This window comes from Gymnoscopelus braueri (genome assembly GCF_963280865.1).
Source record: "Gymnoscopelus braueri genome assembly, chromosome: 3".
Lineage (NCBI taxonomy): Eukaryota > Metazoa > Chordata > Actinopteri > Myctophiformes > Myctophidae > Gymnoscopelus > Gymnoscopelus braueri.
The window spans coordinates 12,085,960-12,103,459 of NC_137612.1; the positions used below are offsets into that span (position 1 = coordinate 12,085,960).

At 46.7% G+C, this 17,500-nt stretch overlaps 1 protein-coding gene across 1 annotated transcript in view; it reads right to left on the reverse strand.

Moving 5' to 3' along the window:
* cacna1da (calcium channel, voltage-dependent, L type, alpha 1D subunit, a) overlaps positions 1-17,500 on the reverse strand; it is a gene marked incomplete at its 5' end in the record, with an annotated part of 90,342 nt that overhangs the window by 50,911 nt on the left and 21,931 nt on the right. Inside the window, 3 exons of the mRNA XM_080424779.1 lie at positions 678-874; positions 2,936-3,091; positions 4,772-4,980. Coding sequence (XP_080280905.1) covers positions 678-874; positions 2,936-3,091; positions 4,772-4,980 — 562 coding nt within the window. The remainder of the gene's footprint in view (positions 1-677; positions 875-2,935; positions 3,092-4,771; positions 4,981-17,500) is intronic.

Consider the following 17,500-nt stretch of genomic DNA (forward strand, 5'->3'; position numbering starts at 1 on the left):
ACATCTCAGAGGCAAATATTGTACTTTTACTCCACTACAATTATTTGAAAACTTTAGTTACTAGTTAAAATGTAATAATACAATATTACATTTTAAAACATACATTAAAGGGAAATACCACTCATTTTCAACATTGAGCTATGTCATTAATACACCTTAAAGCTGTTGGTGTGGAAATAAGAAAAAATGTATGACATAGTTCAATGTTGAAAAATGTAAACACTTCAGCCCTTTTTTATACCTCGGCCATTTGAAAATAGGCGATCTACAAGGTCACAACGCGTCGCATCGCGACGCGTTGTGACCTTGTTGTCCACGCAGACAGAGACCTTCTGTTGGGTTCTCTGATACTTTTACTTAAGTAAGACATTTGAGTACTTTTTCCACCACTGATTAAGAGAATAACGTTAAGTCAGAAAAACAAGTTAGAGAAACAACAGCAGCATGCATTTTAGAGTGGGGGAAAAAACTGTCTCTGCTGTTTAAGTGGATTCAATCAACCATTCATATCAGACAGGAATAGAAGTTAATGTGACCTAGAAAGCTCTAAATGTAACAAAAGCTTCGACTGTCAGAATGTCAGTCCCATCCCAGCCTTTTGTCTGATCTACTATATAAAAGGTGTGAATCACAGGGCATGCATGAGGTCACGCGCTATATTAAGGACAGGAATTCACCCAGTAGAGCACGTCCGTCCAGCCCTCCATGGTGATACACTGGAACACCGTCAGCATGGCGAACAGGAAGTTGTCAAAGTTGGTGATGCCACTGTTGGGACCGTGCCAGCCCTCCGTGCAACGGGTGCCGTTGACGGTGCACGTGCGCCCGTGCCCATTGATTGCACACGGAGCTGGATCGTCCTCCGGTGCCATCACTAAAGCCGAGAGTAAAAGACGTCACAGAGATCAATTTCAAGAACCAGAGGGACGCTGTCCATTTCATGACAATGCGTATTATTGAATTTCAATGTGAAGGGAGAGTGTGTAGTGCTTTATCTTATGTGCCAGCAGCTCATCATGTAAGTATACATTTTACATTAGTTAATTTTCTATTGTTGAAGCACAATTTTGAAACCTAATTTGGTCAAAACACTACACACAATTCACAAAATCGCTGTCTTGCAAGAGAGAACATTTAGCCTGGCTGTGATGTGGATGAAGGTCTATGGACCGATCTAGCAATGCAAAGAGCTGCTTAATAAAAAAAAAATCATGCTTTCTTTTTGGTCTCCACAAAGTTTTTTTTTGCTGTTTACGTAAAGTATGTACTATATTGTATTTCTGATTTAAGGCTTTAACTTGCATGTGGAGAGAAATATGTCAGTGTGCAGTTTTGTGTGTTGTGTTTGGTCATTATGTTCATGTACTTTGTGACAATATCTCTGAAAATATGTGTTTTAGATAGAGCACAACAGTGTTTAACTGGTTAAAAATGAGTCCAATCAAAGTTGTTGTTTTAAATTAGTTTTTTGATATTAATTCTTGTTTTCAATTAAGTCTTAAAGATCTGAAGTGTTCAGCTACTTAAGTATTGTGTACAGTATTGTGTCTGTTATTGATGACTGTATATTCAGCACTTTCAGCATAAAAATAAAGAACAAAGAAAACTCTTAACGAAAAGCACATCTACGTGCTGGGTCCAGCCAGAAGACTTGATCACATGCAATATTGGCCCTTGCCATGCAATAGAGAAAAAAACCTCTGGTGTGCCTTGACTACACTCCACACCTATGTCTCCACAGGCCAGATTTTGCCTAGTATATGGGCATGGGTCATAGACCTTCCAGCGCCAGACAGAGAAAAACTCTTTTACTGGGTTGAGGAAAGGGTATGATCACTTTATTGTGTTTGCCAGAGGTGTCGCATTTCGGGTTGTCTGACAGGCTACTCTTTGCACTCTGTGGTTAGTTAGCCTCTTTAACTATTTTACCTACTTTGGTTATTTGATGCAGTCATGCAGATATGAAGCTTTGTATGCAGTGTTTTCTGTTGCATATGGAAACTTACTTTCTGATCGGAGGAAGAAGGTAAGAAGAGAGACAGAGAGAGAGCGAGTAGCCTAGTAGTTAATATGAAAAATAGAACATAGTTTCTCATTCTTTCTTTCGTTTAGGGTGTTTTTGTAACCCCAAGAGCACACATATGGAACCAAATGGACCCCCGACGTGAAATAGGCCGCTAAATTCGATTATAATAAACGTTAGAAAAGATCAGCATTCATTTTATGTTCTCCTCCTACTGTTGGTGTGATTATAAAAACATGTATGGTTTATTGGGGGGGGGGGGTCATGCATTTTCCTCCAGTCACTCAGGGGGTCACAGAAAAATATTTGGAGGTAAATAACGACCAGTCCCTAAAATTCAGTTAAAGGTAGGGTAAGTGATTTGCGTTGGTTAAAATAATTGTTAAATAGCTCTATATTCTGATAGTTCTCATTGCTATAGAGTGTTTGTTCAGTAAAAGGAGTCTCCTTGTCTCTCCACCTCTTTATTAAACAGAAAATGCATTTTCGTTTCAGTTTCATTTCCAATTTTATCCAACCAGGACAGAGAACTCAATCAGGATACAGATTAAACAAGTGAAATTGGAAGTGATGACACAAAGAAATGAGCAGACAAAATTGGAACTGGAACACTATACAAATTAAGCTTAAAAATTGGTACTTTCTCCTGATTGGCTGAGATTTTGACACCTACAGAAAAATGTATTTTCTGTTTATTAAAGAGCTGGAGAGACAGGGAGACATCTGTTACTGAAAAAACACTCTATAGCAACGATTACTATCAGAATATAGTATTTTAACCTTTTAACAAAATACTTTTTGTTTTAACCAAAAAATATCACTTACCCTACCTTTAATTCAATATGTTAGAACAATGAAAAAAACAACCACACTGCTGTAGAGTGATCAGGCAGTGTGCAGTATTGGGCGTACCTGAGCCAACCATATGGAAGCAGGTGGCGTGCATTTTGCCGATGAACAGCTCCAGACCAATAATAGCATAGATGATGATGACAAACAGGACCAGCAGAGCAATGTGAAGAAGAGGGACCATGGCTTTAATGATGGAGTTCAACACCACCTGTAAACCTAAGCAGGAAGGAAAACACATACTGTATTATACAGAGCACGCCTATGCTTAGACAGTGTATGGCACTGTTTCCCAAACAGATCCAATTGTTATGGGTCGCAAGTACCCCTTCTTTCCTACATTTTGTTTTTAATTGTTATTTCAAATTATTTTCAAAAAATACCCCCGCCCCCATAACATAATCTCCAAAAATGGCAGAAGTTAAAAACAAATTCAACATTTTTTCTTCTCCAGCTAAAAAGGTTTGGGAACCACTGGTGTATGGTGTATGGTATTTATATAACCACACTCTACAGGTGTGTGTACATAATAAGCAATTAATACAGACAGGTCATCAGGGTACGTAAAAAACAACAACAGCAACAACAACAACAACAAATCAGTCAATCAATATTCAAGTCAGACAGATACAGTAGGTAGAAGTTAGCATAACTAACAGCAGACTAAGAGATTTTTTTTACAAAAGTGACACGCTTGTTTAAATGCATTAACACAGGGGTCTTCAACAGGGGGTCCTTAGCGTTACTACAGGGGGTCCGCCAAATCTTTGTGTGGTGGGGAACATTAGCTGAAAATAGCAGATCTACAAATTCACAACGCTATTTTCGGAGAGATGGTGTGGGGGGGAAAAGAGCAGAAGTACAGAGCCAACGGTCAATTTGACTAAATATTGAGGGTTTAAAAGGTCTGAAAATACACATTAGCATGAATTCAACATATTAATAGAAAAGATAATGTGTGTCAAACAATTCTACAAAGCTATTATGAAATCTATATGCAAAAGTTTATGTAGTGGGGGTCCCTGCTTCATCTCTTTCTCAGCTAAGGGGTTCCGCGGACTGAAAAATGTTGAAGACCCCTGCGTTAACATATTTTTTGTACTGTATAAATGAGTACAGTACAGTTGTACAGTACAGAAGTGTGTCATAAGCATGTTCTGCTACTGTACACAGCCCAGAGCTCATGTCTCTGAGGCATTGATTTAGACATTTGCTCTGCTCTGAGAGAACATTCCTCAGGGACTGCACATGGGGCCATATGGACACATGTGCAGTCCTTCATGCTGCAAACACAGCAAAGCATATAAACATTCAGAGGAAAGGAATGAAGATGAAATGGATGAAAGTAATAATAAAACAAATAAATACAATACCAAAAAAAAAGAGGAAAACAAATAGATGTAAACCGTTAAAGCTTTCCATTACAATTTGGAGTTGTCAGTACACAGAAAAAAAAAACAGTGTTCATTTAAAGAGTAAAAATGGACCCGTAAGAATCTATTAACCCATTAAAACCAGGATAGCATCTGTGTTATTTTAGATTTTTGCGTTGGCTATTCAAAAATAGCAGATATACAAGCTCACAGCGCGGCACGAAGTGACACGCTGTGAGCTTGTACAGTATATCTGGAGTGACGCGCTGTGAGCTTGTATATCTGCTATTTTTTAACATTGTTACTCTTTGTTTACATCCGCGTGCACAACGTGGCTTCCGTGGCTCTCCAAAGATCGTCAATATGAGGTAAAAAACGCTGAATTAATTAATACCTGGCAGTGAATGCGTTAATGGGGTAATAAATCTAATGAAAAACCCAGTGATGGAGACGCTGGTCTGGAAAGTTTTAGCTGTGTTCATTCATTCACATGTAGGCTCTGAGTTTAAAGCTGGTCAACACTTACTGGGTACTCCTGAGACCAGCCTCAGGGGGCGAAGCACACGGAAGGCTCTGAGGGCTTTAACATCAAATCCACCCGACTTGCCCCCATGATGGCCGTGTGGGTGGTGCTCCGTGGGCATAGAAGCAGCAGCAGCGGCAGCGGCAGCAGCACTTGCAGCTTCTACCGATTCATCTTTGGATGTCAACACCTCTAAGACAACACTGAACAGTCTGTAAACAAGACGAAACAAAACAAAACAAAACAGACAAGATAGATTAAAAAAAAAATCAGATGCATTTTTAAAGTTTTAAATGGGCTTGCACCTCCACCACTGAAACAGTTCATAGAGCGAAGGGAAAGTGGTGACAGAACAACAAGGGCAACTACCAGAGGGGACTGCGATGTACCATTCAGACGGAGTGTGTTTGGTGAAACAGTCTTCTCTGTTAGAGCCTCCCATCACTGGAATAGTACCGAAGTAAGAGAGACCACCAACTATTTGACATTCAAATTCAACCTTAAGAGATAGCTTAAAGCTAAACCAAATTTGTAATCATGGGTAATTATCAACTCCATTTGTCACTGGTGTCTTTTCTCATATTTTAGTGTATTTGTTCTGTCTCCTGTACTATGTCTACTTGTCTTGTATTGTATTGATGTCTGTTTTTGTATGGATAGCTATACCACCAATTTTTAACAGCCTGCTCAGGGACTACAGATGAAAATTAGCTAACTCTGGCTAACTCTGGCTCATTTACGTGGATGTGAAAACGGACAAGTGGATTAATGTGCACTGTCCCTGATAAATAAATAAAATAAATAAAAAGAGAGAACAGAAAGGATGTCAGTCTACTAACATATGTTCCTTAAACGTCAAATAAAAACATGTTTCATTAGCACACCAAGTACAACCAATTAGTTTTCGCTGTTTCTTGTGGAATATTTTGCTAAACATATTATGTAAAAAACATATTTTGCGGCAAAGAGCTAAGATGAAAAGCAATGATTTGATTTTAAGCAAAGCTAATTTAAAATTTAAGGCCATCATACCTGATTAACCTTTTTGATGCAATGTAAACTGGCAATGTTCCTAGGAATTGTAATCAGCAGTATTTCATTATACTTCTGTTGCTTTGTCCCACTTGTGTTCTCTATATTGATTTTGCTGAATTTGCCAATTCAAATCCTGCTGGAAAGCAAAATTGCTGATCTGCATTGCTTTGAAAAATGCCTATGTATCATAACCTTTAGAATTAACATTTTCAGTCCCAGTAAGAGTGGCCAAGCATGGAGGGTCCTGTACTGTATAACAGCTTATAGAGCCAATTTTACATACAGCATCATGTAAAAAATTTAACATTGTCCTGAAGCCTGCCTTTCCTCTAAGCATGTGTATTTTATAACACACTCTGAACGATTAACTCTATAACAGATATAAAGCACATAAATGCTACTGCTATAGCTATAGTAACACTGTGAAATCACAGTGAAAGCGCAGGAGTGAACCTCTTTACCATAAAAGAGAACCCTTCATTACACTCGGTTAGACTTTCCTCACCTAGCCAGGAGGTGAAATCATCTCAGCACATCACATCAAAGCTGTGCTTAAAGCGACTGAATGGCAGTGGTGTAAAGTTAAGTACATTTACTCAAGTTCTGCACTTAAGTACAGTTTTGAGGTATTTTTTACTTTACTGGAGTATTTTCCAATTTTCAGTACTTTTACTTCTACTCCACTAGATCTCAGAGGCAAATATTGTTCTTTTACTAAACATACAGTAACCACTTCAATCCCATACACATTTCGGCTATTTGAAAAAAGCCAATCTACAAGCTCACAATGCGTCGCGATGCGGCACATTGTGAGCTTGTAGATTTTTATTTGAAAACTTGAAATGGGACATTCTGCATAATGAGTACTTTTACTTTTGGTACTTTAAGTACATTTGGATGCCAATACTTTTGTACTTTTACTCAAGTACATTTTGTACTTTTACTCAAGTACATTTTGAATGCCGGACTAATAAAAAATGTGAGTACTTTTTTCACCACTGATACATGCAGCCAGTCAGAGATGTGATCGCATGGAAGCTCAGCCCTGCATGCTGCATACATGCAGCCAGAGATGTGACTGCATGGAAGATCAGCCCTGCATGCTGCATACATGCAGCCAGAGATGTGAGAGCATGGAAGATCAGCCCTGCATGCTGCACACATGCAGTCAGAGATGTGAGAGCATGGGAGATCAGCCCTGAATGCTGCACACATGCAGTCAGAGATGTGAGAGCATGGGAGATCAGCCCTGCATGCTGCATACATGCAGCCAGAGATGTGACCTAGCTACCCACTGGACTGTGTGTGTATTAGAGGAGAGGGAAGTGAGAGAGGAGAACGAAGCCACTGATCAAAAAAGGAGATAACGTGCACCAAAAATAGCTGATCTACAAGCTCACAATGTGTTGCAGCGTGATGTTTGTGAGCTTGTACAGTAGTTCAGCAACAACACCAGTGCACAACCAAGTATAACTCGTGTTTTAAAAGGTTAGGGTAAAAGTCCAGCTGAAATGGCTTTTTTGCTAAATTCATTGCGTTTCCTCATAAAACAGAGGCTGGTTGTGACTCAGCCAATCACAGTCTCAGCAAACCGTCCTGTCCCCTTAGGCTATGGGATCTCTTCCTTGCGTCGGCACTCACTCACATACCACGAGGCGCGACATACTGAAGCCTATACAACTTGTGCTATAACCACGCCCCCCTTCTGTGGCCAACGCCGAAGAGCCTCTGCCTACAACAACTGCGGGCTATTTCTCGAGCCTGTATAGTTTTTGACCACGACGGAGGCACCCCGTCTCAAGCGAACTTGAGCCACATGTTGCGAAGTTCACTTGGGCCGACTCAGCGCCGTCCGAGTTATGTACCGATAGGGACAGAATCGTAAATCATGTTTTGGCGAGAACGTTTGCCCCCCAACTGCCACTCAAAGTGGCTACTGGCCAATCACAGCGCGTCCTTGCGCAAGCGTATTGGCCAATCACAGCGCGTCCTTTCACAAGTGGTATAGATGGGTTTCCTGTTTGTAAACATGAGAGGATGATGCGCGCGCAGTGGCGGGATGAGCCTGTAGAGGGCGCTATTACCCGCAGCAGCTCTGGCCATTGTACATTCAGAAAATAAATGGTCTTCACCAGGTTTAATGAAAGTAGATTAAATGATGCAGTTTGTAATATCTTCTTTACTCAATAAAAATGATTTGTCGAAAGTTGGATCTGTTTGTATATAATAGCAGCATTATGCCTATTATGCCTATAATAGCAGCATTATGCCTATCTAAATCCCGAAAATAACGAGAGAGTGAATGGCGCTTCCGGTTCGTTCTCCCCCGCGCATGCGCAGATTGCGCACTCTGCTCTGTGATGACGTCGCGCGGAAACCCATCTATAGGTTTTGCATCACGCCCGGGGGGCAGAGGGATTTTTTTATTATTGCGCATCGGTATTGCACCGTCCATCATGATGTATGATTATTCATAGGGACTTGCTGATGTAATCACACATTACGTTTTAGCTTGACAGGAAGTAATTGATTTTCTTTTTTTTGGCAACTATTGATAATTATATCTCCGCATAATGAACACAGTTATGCTCTAGAGGTGTGAAAAACATATTTTTCAATCTTTTTCAGTCTTTAAAAATGGCAAAAAACACACGCATTTGTGAGTGTGTGTGTTTTTAGGCGTGTGTGTTTTTAGGTGTGCGTGTTTGTGTAGGAAGTGCAATAATGAAGGGGGAGTGAGAAGTGGAAAGCATAACAATTTGGGAGATCAAAATGGAATGGAATGGAAATAATGACTTAGTAGTGATATATTATATATATAAAAAACCACAGCGAGACAGGAAGAGTGTGAGGATACGACAGTGAGGGAGAAGAGAGTAGAGTGTAATGAAGGAGGGAGGGTGGTATAGGAGAGGAAGAATGGTGAGATGCATGGTGACTCACTCCAGTGGTGGTAAAGCTCTGATTTATTCTCTCTGTCTTTTCTGGGTCATAGATTGTTGGTGTGGAAAGTAACTAAGTACATTTACTCAAGTACTGTACTCTTGTTAATCCAGTTGAGGTATTTCTACTTTACTTAATTTTCAGTACTTTTACTTCTACTCCTTATTATATTACAAAACATATATTAACTACTTAAGCCCTGTTTGTATGCATAAGCTATTTGAAAATAGCCGATCTACAAGCAAATGTGAGCTATTTTGTTTTTAAGTGTGACATTTTCTTTTTAAATTTGAGTACTTTTACTTTTGATACTTTAAGTATATATTTATGGCAATACTTTTGTACTTTTACTAAAGTAAAATCTTGAATGCAGGCCTTTTACTATATTGTGGTATTGCTTCTTTACACTTCACCGATCTTCAACCCATCTTCATATAATTGGTCCTCACTAAATGCAGTTGGTACAATGTAAGTTCAGGAGGGAAGACCACACCGGATAACTATCTCCTCCCCCTCGTAATCGCCTCCAATCTGGCCGATATCAACTCCTCCCAAGCTCACCTGCTTGCGATGGCGTTGATAACAACTCCTCCCTTATCTCCTCCTTCCAAACTAATCAAGGGTTGTATTTATACCAAGCCATGCCCGCTCCCATTCATGCTCAATGTTTCTTGCAAGAGGAACACGCACCAAAACAAACGACGAAAACGTTATTTGAAAAAGCGAAAATACCGCCGTACTACTGTACTCACCACCAGCAAAACCAGCAGCATGGAAGACGACAATCTCCAGCTCATGGCCTCGGACGAGGAGGACTTCTCCAATGCTGATCCTCCCGTCCCGCCGACAACATCTCCACCCGAAACATCCAGCAGACGATTGCGATCGGCATCCACAACACCCGTTCCTTCGTCTCTCTCCCGGACCCCGGTCGAGCTTCGCCCACACCCACCACCACCCACCTCCACCACCCGAACGAGCCGACAACGCGCTCGCCATGCACCCGGTTGTCCCGGTCCTTACTCCCGCGCCGCTCGCTCCACCACCGCAGCTCACTCCGCCACTCCAGCTCGCTCCACCACCTCAGCCCCACCGCCCACCAGGTCAGTCACCCCACCCATTCGCCCACCATCAGAATGGACCGTAATTGGCCTCCAGAAGGCGTTGCGAGATAAAAATGTTCTATTTTCCCGTGCCGCTCCTAAAGCCACTTTGTATTCATTACTCCAATCCGCCGTGTTAGTGAGCTCCTCCCCTCCTGGTCCGTCGCGTCAGCATGACGTCGGACCAGGAGGCTCGAGCGTCGCGTCACCACACCCCGCCCCCGCTAAAAAAGCAACACAAAAAACAGCACGACCGGCTCCAGCCCCCTCCCCCCACCCCCACCACCACCACCAACAACAACATTTCACAGCACCCATTAGCCAGACCACTGACTACCATCACCACCACACCCAGCCTAACCCCCACATTGACGTGTCTCACCTCACTGCCGTGTCTCACCTCACCGCCGCGTCTCACCCCATTGCCGCGTCTCACCCCATTGTCATGTCTCACCCCTCTGTGCCTGCTTCCCCCCCCATGTCAAACATTTTAAATGTTTTGTCTTCCCTGTGCTCGCAGGCTGCACTCCTATCAAATGTATCCTCACACCCTCCTCCACCCCCCATTGTGTCTAACCTCCCTTCCCACCCCCCCCAACCCCTCCCCCCCCCCCCCCTCCCTCCTGTCTTTCCCCCCTCATGTCTCACCCCTGCCTAACCAGGCGCTAAACTTGGCAGCCCACGCCCAAGTGGCTCACCCCTCCCTCCCCCCCACATTTGGCCAAGGCTACCAGCCTGCCGCCAGCGGCCAAATGGCTCTCTCCTCCTCCCTCCCCCCCACATTTGGCCAAGGCTACCAGCCTGCCGCCAGCGGCCAAATGGCTCCCCCCTCCTCCCTCCCCCCCACATTTGGCCAAGGCTACCAGCCTGCCGTCAGCGGCCAAATGGCTCCCCCCCTCCAATCCTACTCTTTCCTCCAACCTCAGGCTCCGGCACCCCTCCCTCTCCGCCAAGGCCTTCCTCCTCCTCACGGGCCTCAGCCCACCTATTTCTCTCTCTCCTCAGCCACGCCGGCAACCATGCCGCCCACAGCCATCGCCGCCAACCCCATTCCGGTCTCCGCTTCCCTCCGAAATCAGATCCTCCAGGGTATGGACATTGACTTAGCTTCCCTACTAAAACCCTCTGCTGCCGCCCACCAACCCAGGACCGTCGATTGCGGGGGGGTATCAATAACACTCAGAGACATTTACTCCTCACCACTACACAGCGTCCTCACACCCACAGAATTTGTCCTCGCCTTCTCACTTTTTCGTAATATTATTTGTTCTTTATTTCCCACCCGCAGGCAGGAGCTGGACGACTACGTCCAAATAATCATGGACATGGCCGTCCGCTTCGGGGGCACCACCTATTTCCAGTATCACCGGCAGTTTGCGGCGATGGCGGCAGCTCGGCTCCAGCAGTGGAACATGGTTACATACTGGGGAGCGCAGGACACCGAGCTGTACTGCCGGCTTTTCGCCGGCAGAACCGCCATCGCCTGCAACCTGTGCGGCTGCCCCGCCCACCCCACCACCGATTGCACCCTGGTCATCAGCTCCCACTCCACCACCCCCGCACCGCCCCCCCGGCCAACCTACAACCCGCAACCAACCTACAACCCGCAACCCCAGGCACTCATGTCCTCCGTCATCCGTCCAGCCAGGGCAAGACCCGACCGTCCCACCACCTTCCCAGCCTCCTCCCAGACAAGGGACCGTCGAGGCCGTCAGCTCATTTTTGTAGGTTCCAAAATGGTGTGTAATAATTTTAATGACCAGGGATGCAATATGTCCTCCTGTAAGATGCTGCACGTGTGCACATTTTGCAGTGGAGCACACTCCCGCCCCACCTGCCCCCACAATCCCACCAAGCCCTCAGTCAGCTGACTGACGGAGCACCTCGCCACCCCCATCAACATCCCCTCCATAGCCTCGGAACTAGCCTCCCACCCAGATCCCACCTTCGTCCGGTGCTTCATAGACGGCCTCAACTACGGTTTCTCCCCCGGCCTCATCACACTCCCAGACACATCCCACACCTGTAATAACCTCCAATCCGCCATAACTGACCCGGACACCGTAGACTCATTAATCACAAAGGAAACCAACCAAGGTTTCATGATAGGCCCCTTCACTTCCCCCCCATTCCCCACCTACAGAATCAGCCCCGTAGGCATAGCCACCCGCAAGTATTCCGGTAAGAAAAGGCTAATCATAGACCTCTCATCCCCCCACGGTTCCTCAGTCCCCAGCATCAACAGCCTCATCCCCAGCATAGATTTTTCACTTCAGTATTCCACAGTTGCCCACGCCATCTCCCTCATCCGGCTAGCCGGCCGCGGGGCCTGGCTCGCCAAAGCCGATATAACATCGGCTTTTAAAGTGCTCCCTCTCCACCCAGACTCCTGGCACCTGTTCGGAGTCTGCTGGAGGGGGAAGTACTACTTCGCCGTTAGGCTCACATTTGGTTGCAAGAGCAGCCCCAAGCTCTTCGACAATTTATCAGAACTGCTCTGTTGGATCCTATTAAATAACTACAAAATCCCCTTTCTCGTCCACCTCCTAGACGACTTCCTCTCCGTCGACTTCCCATCATCTCCCCCCGCACGCACTCTGCTCGCCATCAGAACGGCCTTCACGGCGCTCGGCGTCCCCCTTGCCGAGGACAAAACGGAGGGCCCCGCCACCAGCCTCGAGTTCCTCGGCATCCACCTAGACACCATCACCTTCCAAGCCTCACTCCCCCTCGAAAAATTACACAGGATCACCCTCATCATCGCCAACTTCGCAGACACCCCCTCGTGCACCAAGCAGCAACTCCTCTCACTCTTAGGTCACCTTAATTTCGCCACCCGTATCATCCCCCAAGGCCGTTCATTCATCTCTCACCTCCTCTCACTAGCCTCCTCCGTTCCAGCCCTCCACCACATTGTCACCATCACCCCCGAGTGCAAAATGGAGCTTTGCCTCTGGCACAACCTCCTGCACCACTGGAACGGAATTAGTTTTTTTTATGACGACTTTCACTCCTCACCAGAGGACCTCCAACTATTCACTGACGCAGCCCCCTCCGTAGGCTATGGGGGGTACTACCAAGGCAGATGGTTCGCGGAGGAATGGCCGGAGGAGATGTTAGATCCCCAGTGCGACTCCGGTCATTCCTCCGCCTTGTTCGAGCTATACCCCATCGTGGTAGCGGCTTCCCTTTGGGGATCGGAGTGGACCAGCCGCTCCGTCCTCATTCATTCCGACAATCAAGCCACCGTCAATATAATCAACAAAGGTCGCTCCTCCTCACTCCCCATCATGGCACTCCTCCGTCGACTCACCTGGATCACCGTCACCCATAATTTCATCATTCGCGCCGCCCACATCCCCGGTCACCTCAATAGCATCGCTGACTCACTTTCTCGCTTTCTTTTACAGAAGTTCAGGCACTTGGCACCAGAAGCAGACTCCCATCCCACTCCGGCACCTCCATATTCACAAATGACCTTCCCCTGAATCACCCGCTCAGCCACCTCATCCGCCACTCACAACAAGCCATCCTCCAGTCTCTCGCCCCATCCTCACTGTCCACCTACTGGACCGCATGGAAAAACTTCCAGCTGTTCCACGCCACCTTCACCCTGCACTTCCCGTCACTAGACCTGGCCACACTCACCTCCTACGTCAGCCACTGCCACTACTCCCGGTCCATGCACTCATCCACCATCCGAGTCTACTTATCCGGCATAAATTTCATCGTTAAACTCCTCACCGGCGCCGCTCACCCCTTCCACGCGCACCCGCACGTCGCACTGCTGCTCAAAGGCATCAAACGCCACGAGCCTCACCACCCTCCTAGCCGCCAACCCCTCACAGACAACGTCCTCGCCGACTGCGTCGCCGTCCTCCGTTCCGGTCACTCAGACCCACTCACCAACTCCACACTAGAGTCCCTTTTCCTCCTGGCTTTCTACGGGTTCCTCCGCTGCTCCGAATTCACATCCGCCAACACTAGATTCGACCCGGCTCGCCACCCCTGTCTGTCCGACTTATCTGTCCTCAGCCCATCCACCCTCATCTACACCCTCAAGCACAGTAAGACCGACCAGTTCGGAACGTCCACCCCCATTCACCTTTTCAAACTAGACTCACCCCTCAGCCCATACGAGCCACTCGTCCGCCACCTCGCCATCCGACAGTCCCAAAACGCCTCACCATCCGACCCCCTGTTCATCTCAGAAACCGGTTCCATAGTCACCCGCACCTGGTTTCACCACCACCTCCGCTCCGTTCTCACCAAAGCCGGCTACGCCGCAAACCACTTCTCAGGTCACTCCTTCCGTATAGGCGCAGCCTCCACAGCCTCCCGGAAAGGCGTCCCCGAGCACGTAATTCAAATCCTGGGTAGGTGGTCATCGCAGGCGTACCATACTTACATCCGCTCCAATTCCCACGACCTCCTCCTAGCCCACACCGCACTCATCCGCTAAAACATGCACCATTCTTTGGGGTCTCGGCGCGACTAGGTCGCAGACGGGCCACGGGCCCCAAAGCCAATCTAACCAGGGTCCGTGCCTCAGACGGCCCGGCCCCCCGCCCGCTCCTCTCCATCCCTCCTCCCTACCTCCCCTCTAACCCCTACATCCATCCTCCCATCCATCCTCCCATCCATCCTCCCTCTTCCCCCTTCATCATCCTCCCCGTCGCCTTCTTCAGGCCACCCATCCTGCCACCCATCCCTCCCCTCCTCCCCTTCATCCCCTCTCCTAGGCGCCGCCGCCGCCGCCCTGCACCAACCCGCCTCCGTCCATTCGTTCTCATCTCCCTCCGCCCTCCACCCCTCCTCCCTTTCCCCCTCCTCCCAACAACGGGACCCCCTTTCCCCCGCTAACGGGACCCCCTCTCCTCCCAACAACGGGACCCCCTCTCCTCCCAACAACGGGACCCCCTTTCCTCCCAACAACGGGACCCCCTTTCCTCCCAACAACGGGACCCCCTTTCCTCCCAACAACGGGACCCCCTTTCCTCCCAACAACGGGACCCCCTACAACCCCCCCACACCCTCCTCCCTATCACGTCCCAACAACGGGACCCCCTACCCCCATGTAACAATGTAATGCATGCAATATCTGTAATCATTCCCAACAACGGGACCACACAATAACCCTCTCTCCACAGTGGCACCACATACACACAGTGGCACCACACACATCATGCATTCCCCTGTCCCCTTCCCATCCAATCAATTTTCAATAAATACAACTCAATCGTTCCTCTGTTTGATGGTGTGGTCTTTACTAGTGAAATGCAGTTGGTACAATGTAAGTTCAGGAGGGAAGACCACACCGGATAACTATCTCCTCCCCCTCGTAATCGCCTCCAATCTGGCCGATATCAACTCCTCCCAAGCTCACCTGCTTGCGATGGCGTTGATAACAACTCCTCCCTTATCTCCTCCTTCCAAACTAATCAAGGGTTGTATTTATACCAAGCCATGCCCGCTCCCATTCATGCTCAATGTTTCTTGCATCCCGCCACCTCCCCTTCTCCTCCACATGCTCAAAACTAACCTTGCTGAAAACTGACCTGTTCCTCCTCTCCCACACATGTCTCCTCTAGGTCTCAAAGGCGGGGGGTCTCGGCGCGACTAGGTCGCAGACGGGCCACGGGCCCCAAAGCCAATCTAACCAGGGTCCGTGCCTCAGACGGCCCGGCCCCCCGCCCGCTCCTCTCCATCCCTCCTCCCTACCTCCCCTCTAACCCCTACATCCATCCTCCCATCCATCCTCCCATCCATCCTCCCTCTTCCCCCTTCATCATCCTCCCCGTCGCCTTCTTCAGGCCACCCATCCTGCCACCCATCCCTCCCCTCCTCCCCTTCATCCCCTCTCCTAGGCGCCGCCGCCGCCGCCCTGCACCAACCCGCCTCCGTCCATTCGTTCTCATCTCCCTCCGCCCTCCACCCCTCCTCCCTTTCCCCCTCCTCCCAACAACGGGACCCCCTTTCCCCCGCTAACGGGACCCCCTCTCCTCCCAACAACGGGACCCCCTCTCCTCCCAACAACGGGACCCCCTTTCCTCCCAACAACGGGACCCCCTTTCCTCCCAACAACGGGACCCCCTTTCCTCCCAACAACGGGACCCCCTTTCCTCCCAACAACGGGACCCCCTACAACCCCCCCACACCCTCCTCCCTATCACGTCCCAACAACGGGACCCCCTACCCCCATGTAACAATGTAATGCATGCAATATCTGTAATCATTCCCAACAACGGGACCACACAATAACCCTCTCTCCACAGTGGCACCACATACACACAGTGGCACCACACACATCATGCATTCCCCTGTCCCCTTCCCATCCAATCAATTTTCAATAAATACAACTCAATCGTTCCTCTGTTTGATGGTGTGGTCTTTACTAGTGAATGATCATTTTAATAGGGTAACATTTTTGTTTACTCAGCCTGCGTCTCAGAGGGCTGTGGACAGTTCAGAAACCCGCCTAACAGTGACATTTTCAAACAAAACGTAAGAAAATGTTCGACATGGAAACGATTATGCAAAAGATAATTGTGATTATCTCAAATAATTGTTATCAGGCGATTATGTAATAATTGTGACAGGCCTATCTGCAAGTGTACAAATCTAACCAAATGGATCCTTACGAGTCCCTTTGTACACCCTCAGAGTAAAATTAACACTGAGGATTATTCTGTGTAGAAAAGGCTTAACCAATTTTAACTTAAACACGGTCTGCCTGCGTCTAGAAATACTGTACATTGCAACTGTCAAAGAGACATCACAGTACAAATCCTAATCCTAAAACTGGAATAAGAACTCATGACGTGGTCCATGAACACACACAGATCCACCACCCCCATTGACCCACTTGTTAAAAGAACCCCCCCCCCCCCAGGGTTCTAGAGACGTGGTAATTGTGTTCACTGCTCTCGAATTCAAGTGACATTAAAACATTTTTCTTCTTATCCTCAAATGGGAAAACAATAAATTATTAAGTCTTTCATCAATAGTAAATCCATGTTTGGTCTGGCAGAATATGGGAAGAATATGAAGAATATGGGATTCTGCGATTGCGTGTCACTATTGTTCAATGTAATAATGGTTCTCATGTGTCTCTCAAATTCTGGCGGGTTGAAAAAAATGACACCTTCCCCTACTAGATATGGAGAGATTGTTATGTGAAGAAGCATTCTGGATCACCGAACTCAACACAGTGGAGTCCTATAGGACTTAACAAGGAACTAAGCCTGACTTGATTTTTTTGTGAAGCCAGTACAAGGTACAGTATGTATTGATGTTGATGCAGATTTTTGGATGTGATTATGAATATAATGTCATAAATATGTATTGATATATCTAGCTCTTCTTCTCTGATATGAGGGTTTTGATATAAGCTAGCATTGTTACTGATGTATTGTTATTTTGATACAGTGTATTGGATGTGGTTAATGATATAATTAAATGAATAAAGTGTGATATAATTGGTTATTCTATAGCGGTTATTCTATCGATAACCTTTCTGATTAATCGAATAATCTAGTTGCATCTTTATTTTTCATTATTATTATTTATTTATTTATTTTTATCTAATAGATTTTTTATCTTCGTCTGAATTGATTAGTATGATTAACAACTTAAGCCCTGTTATAATATA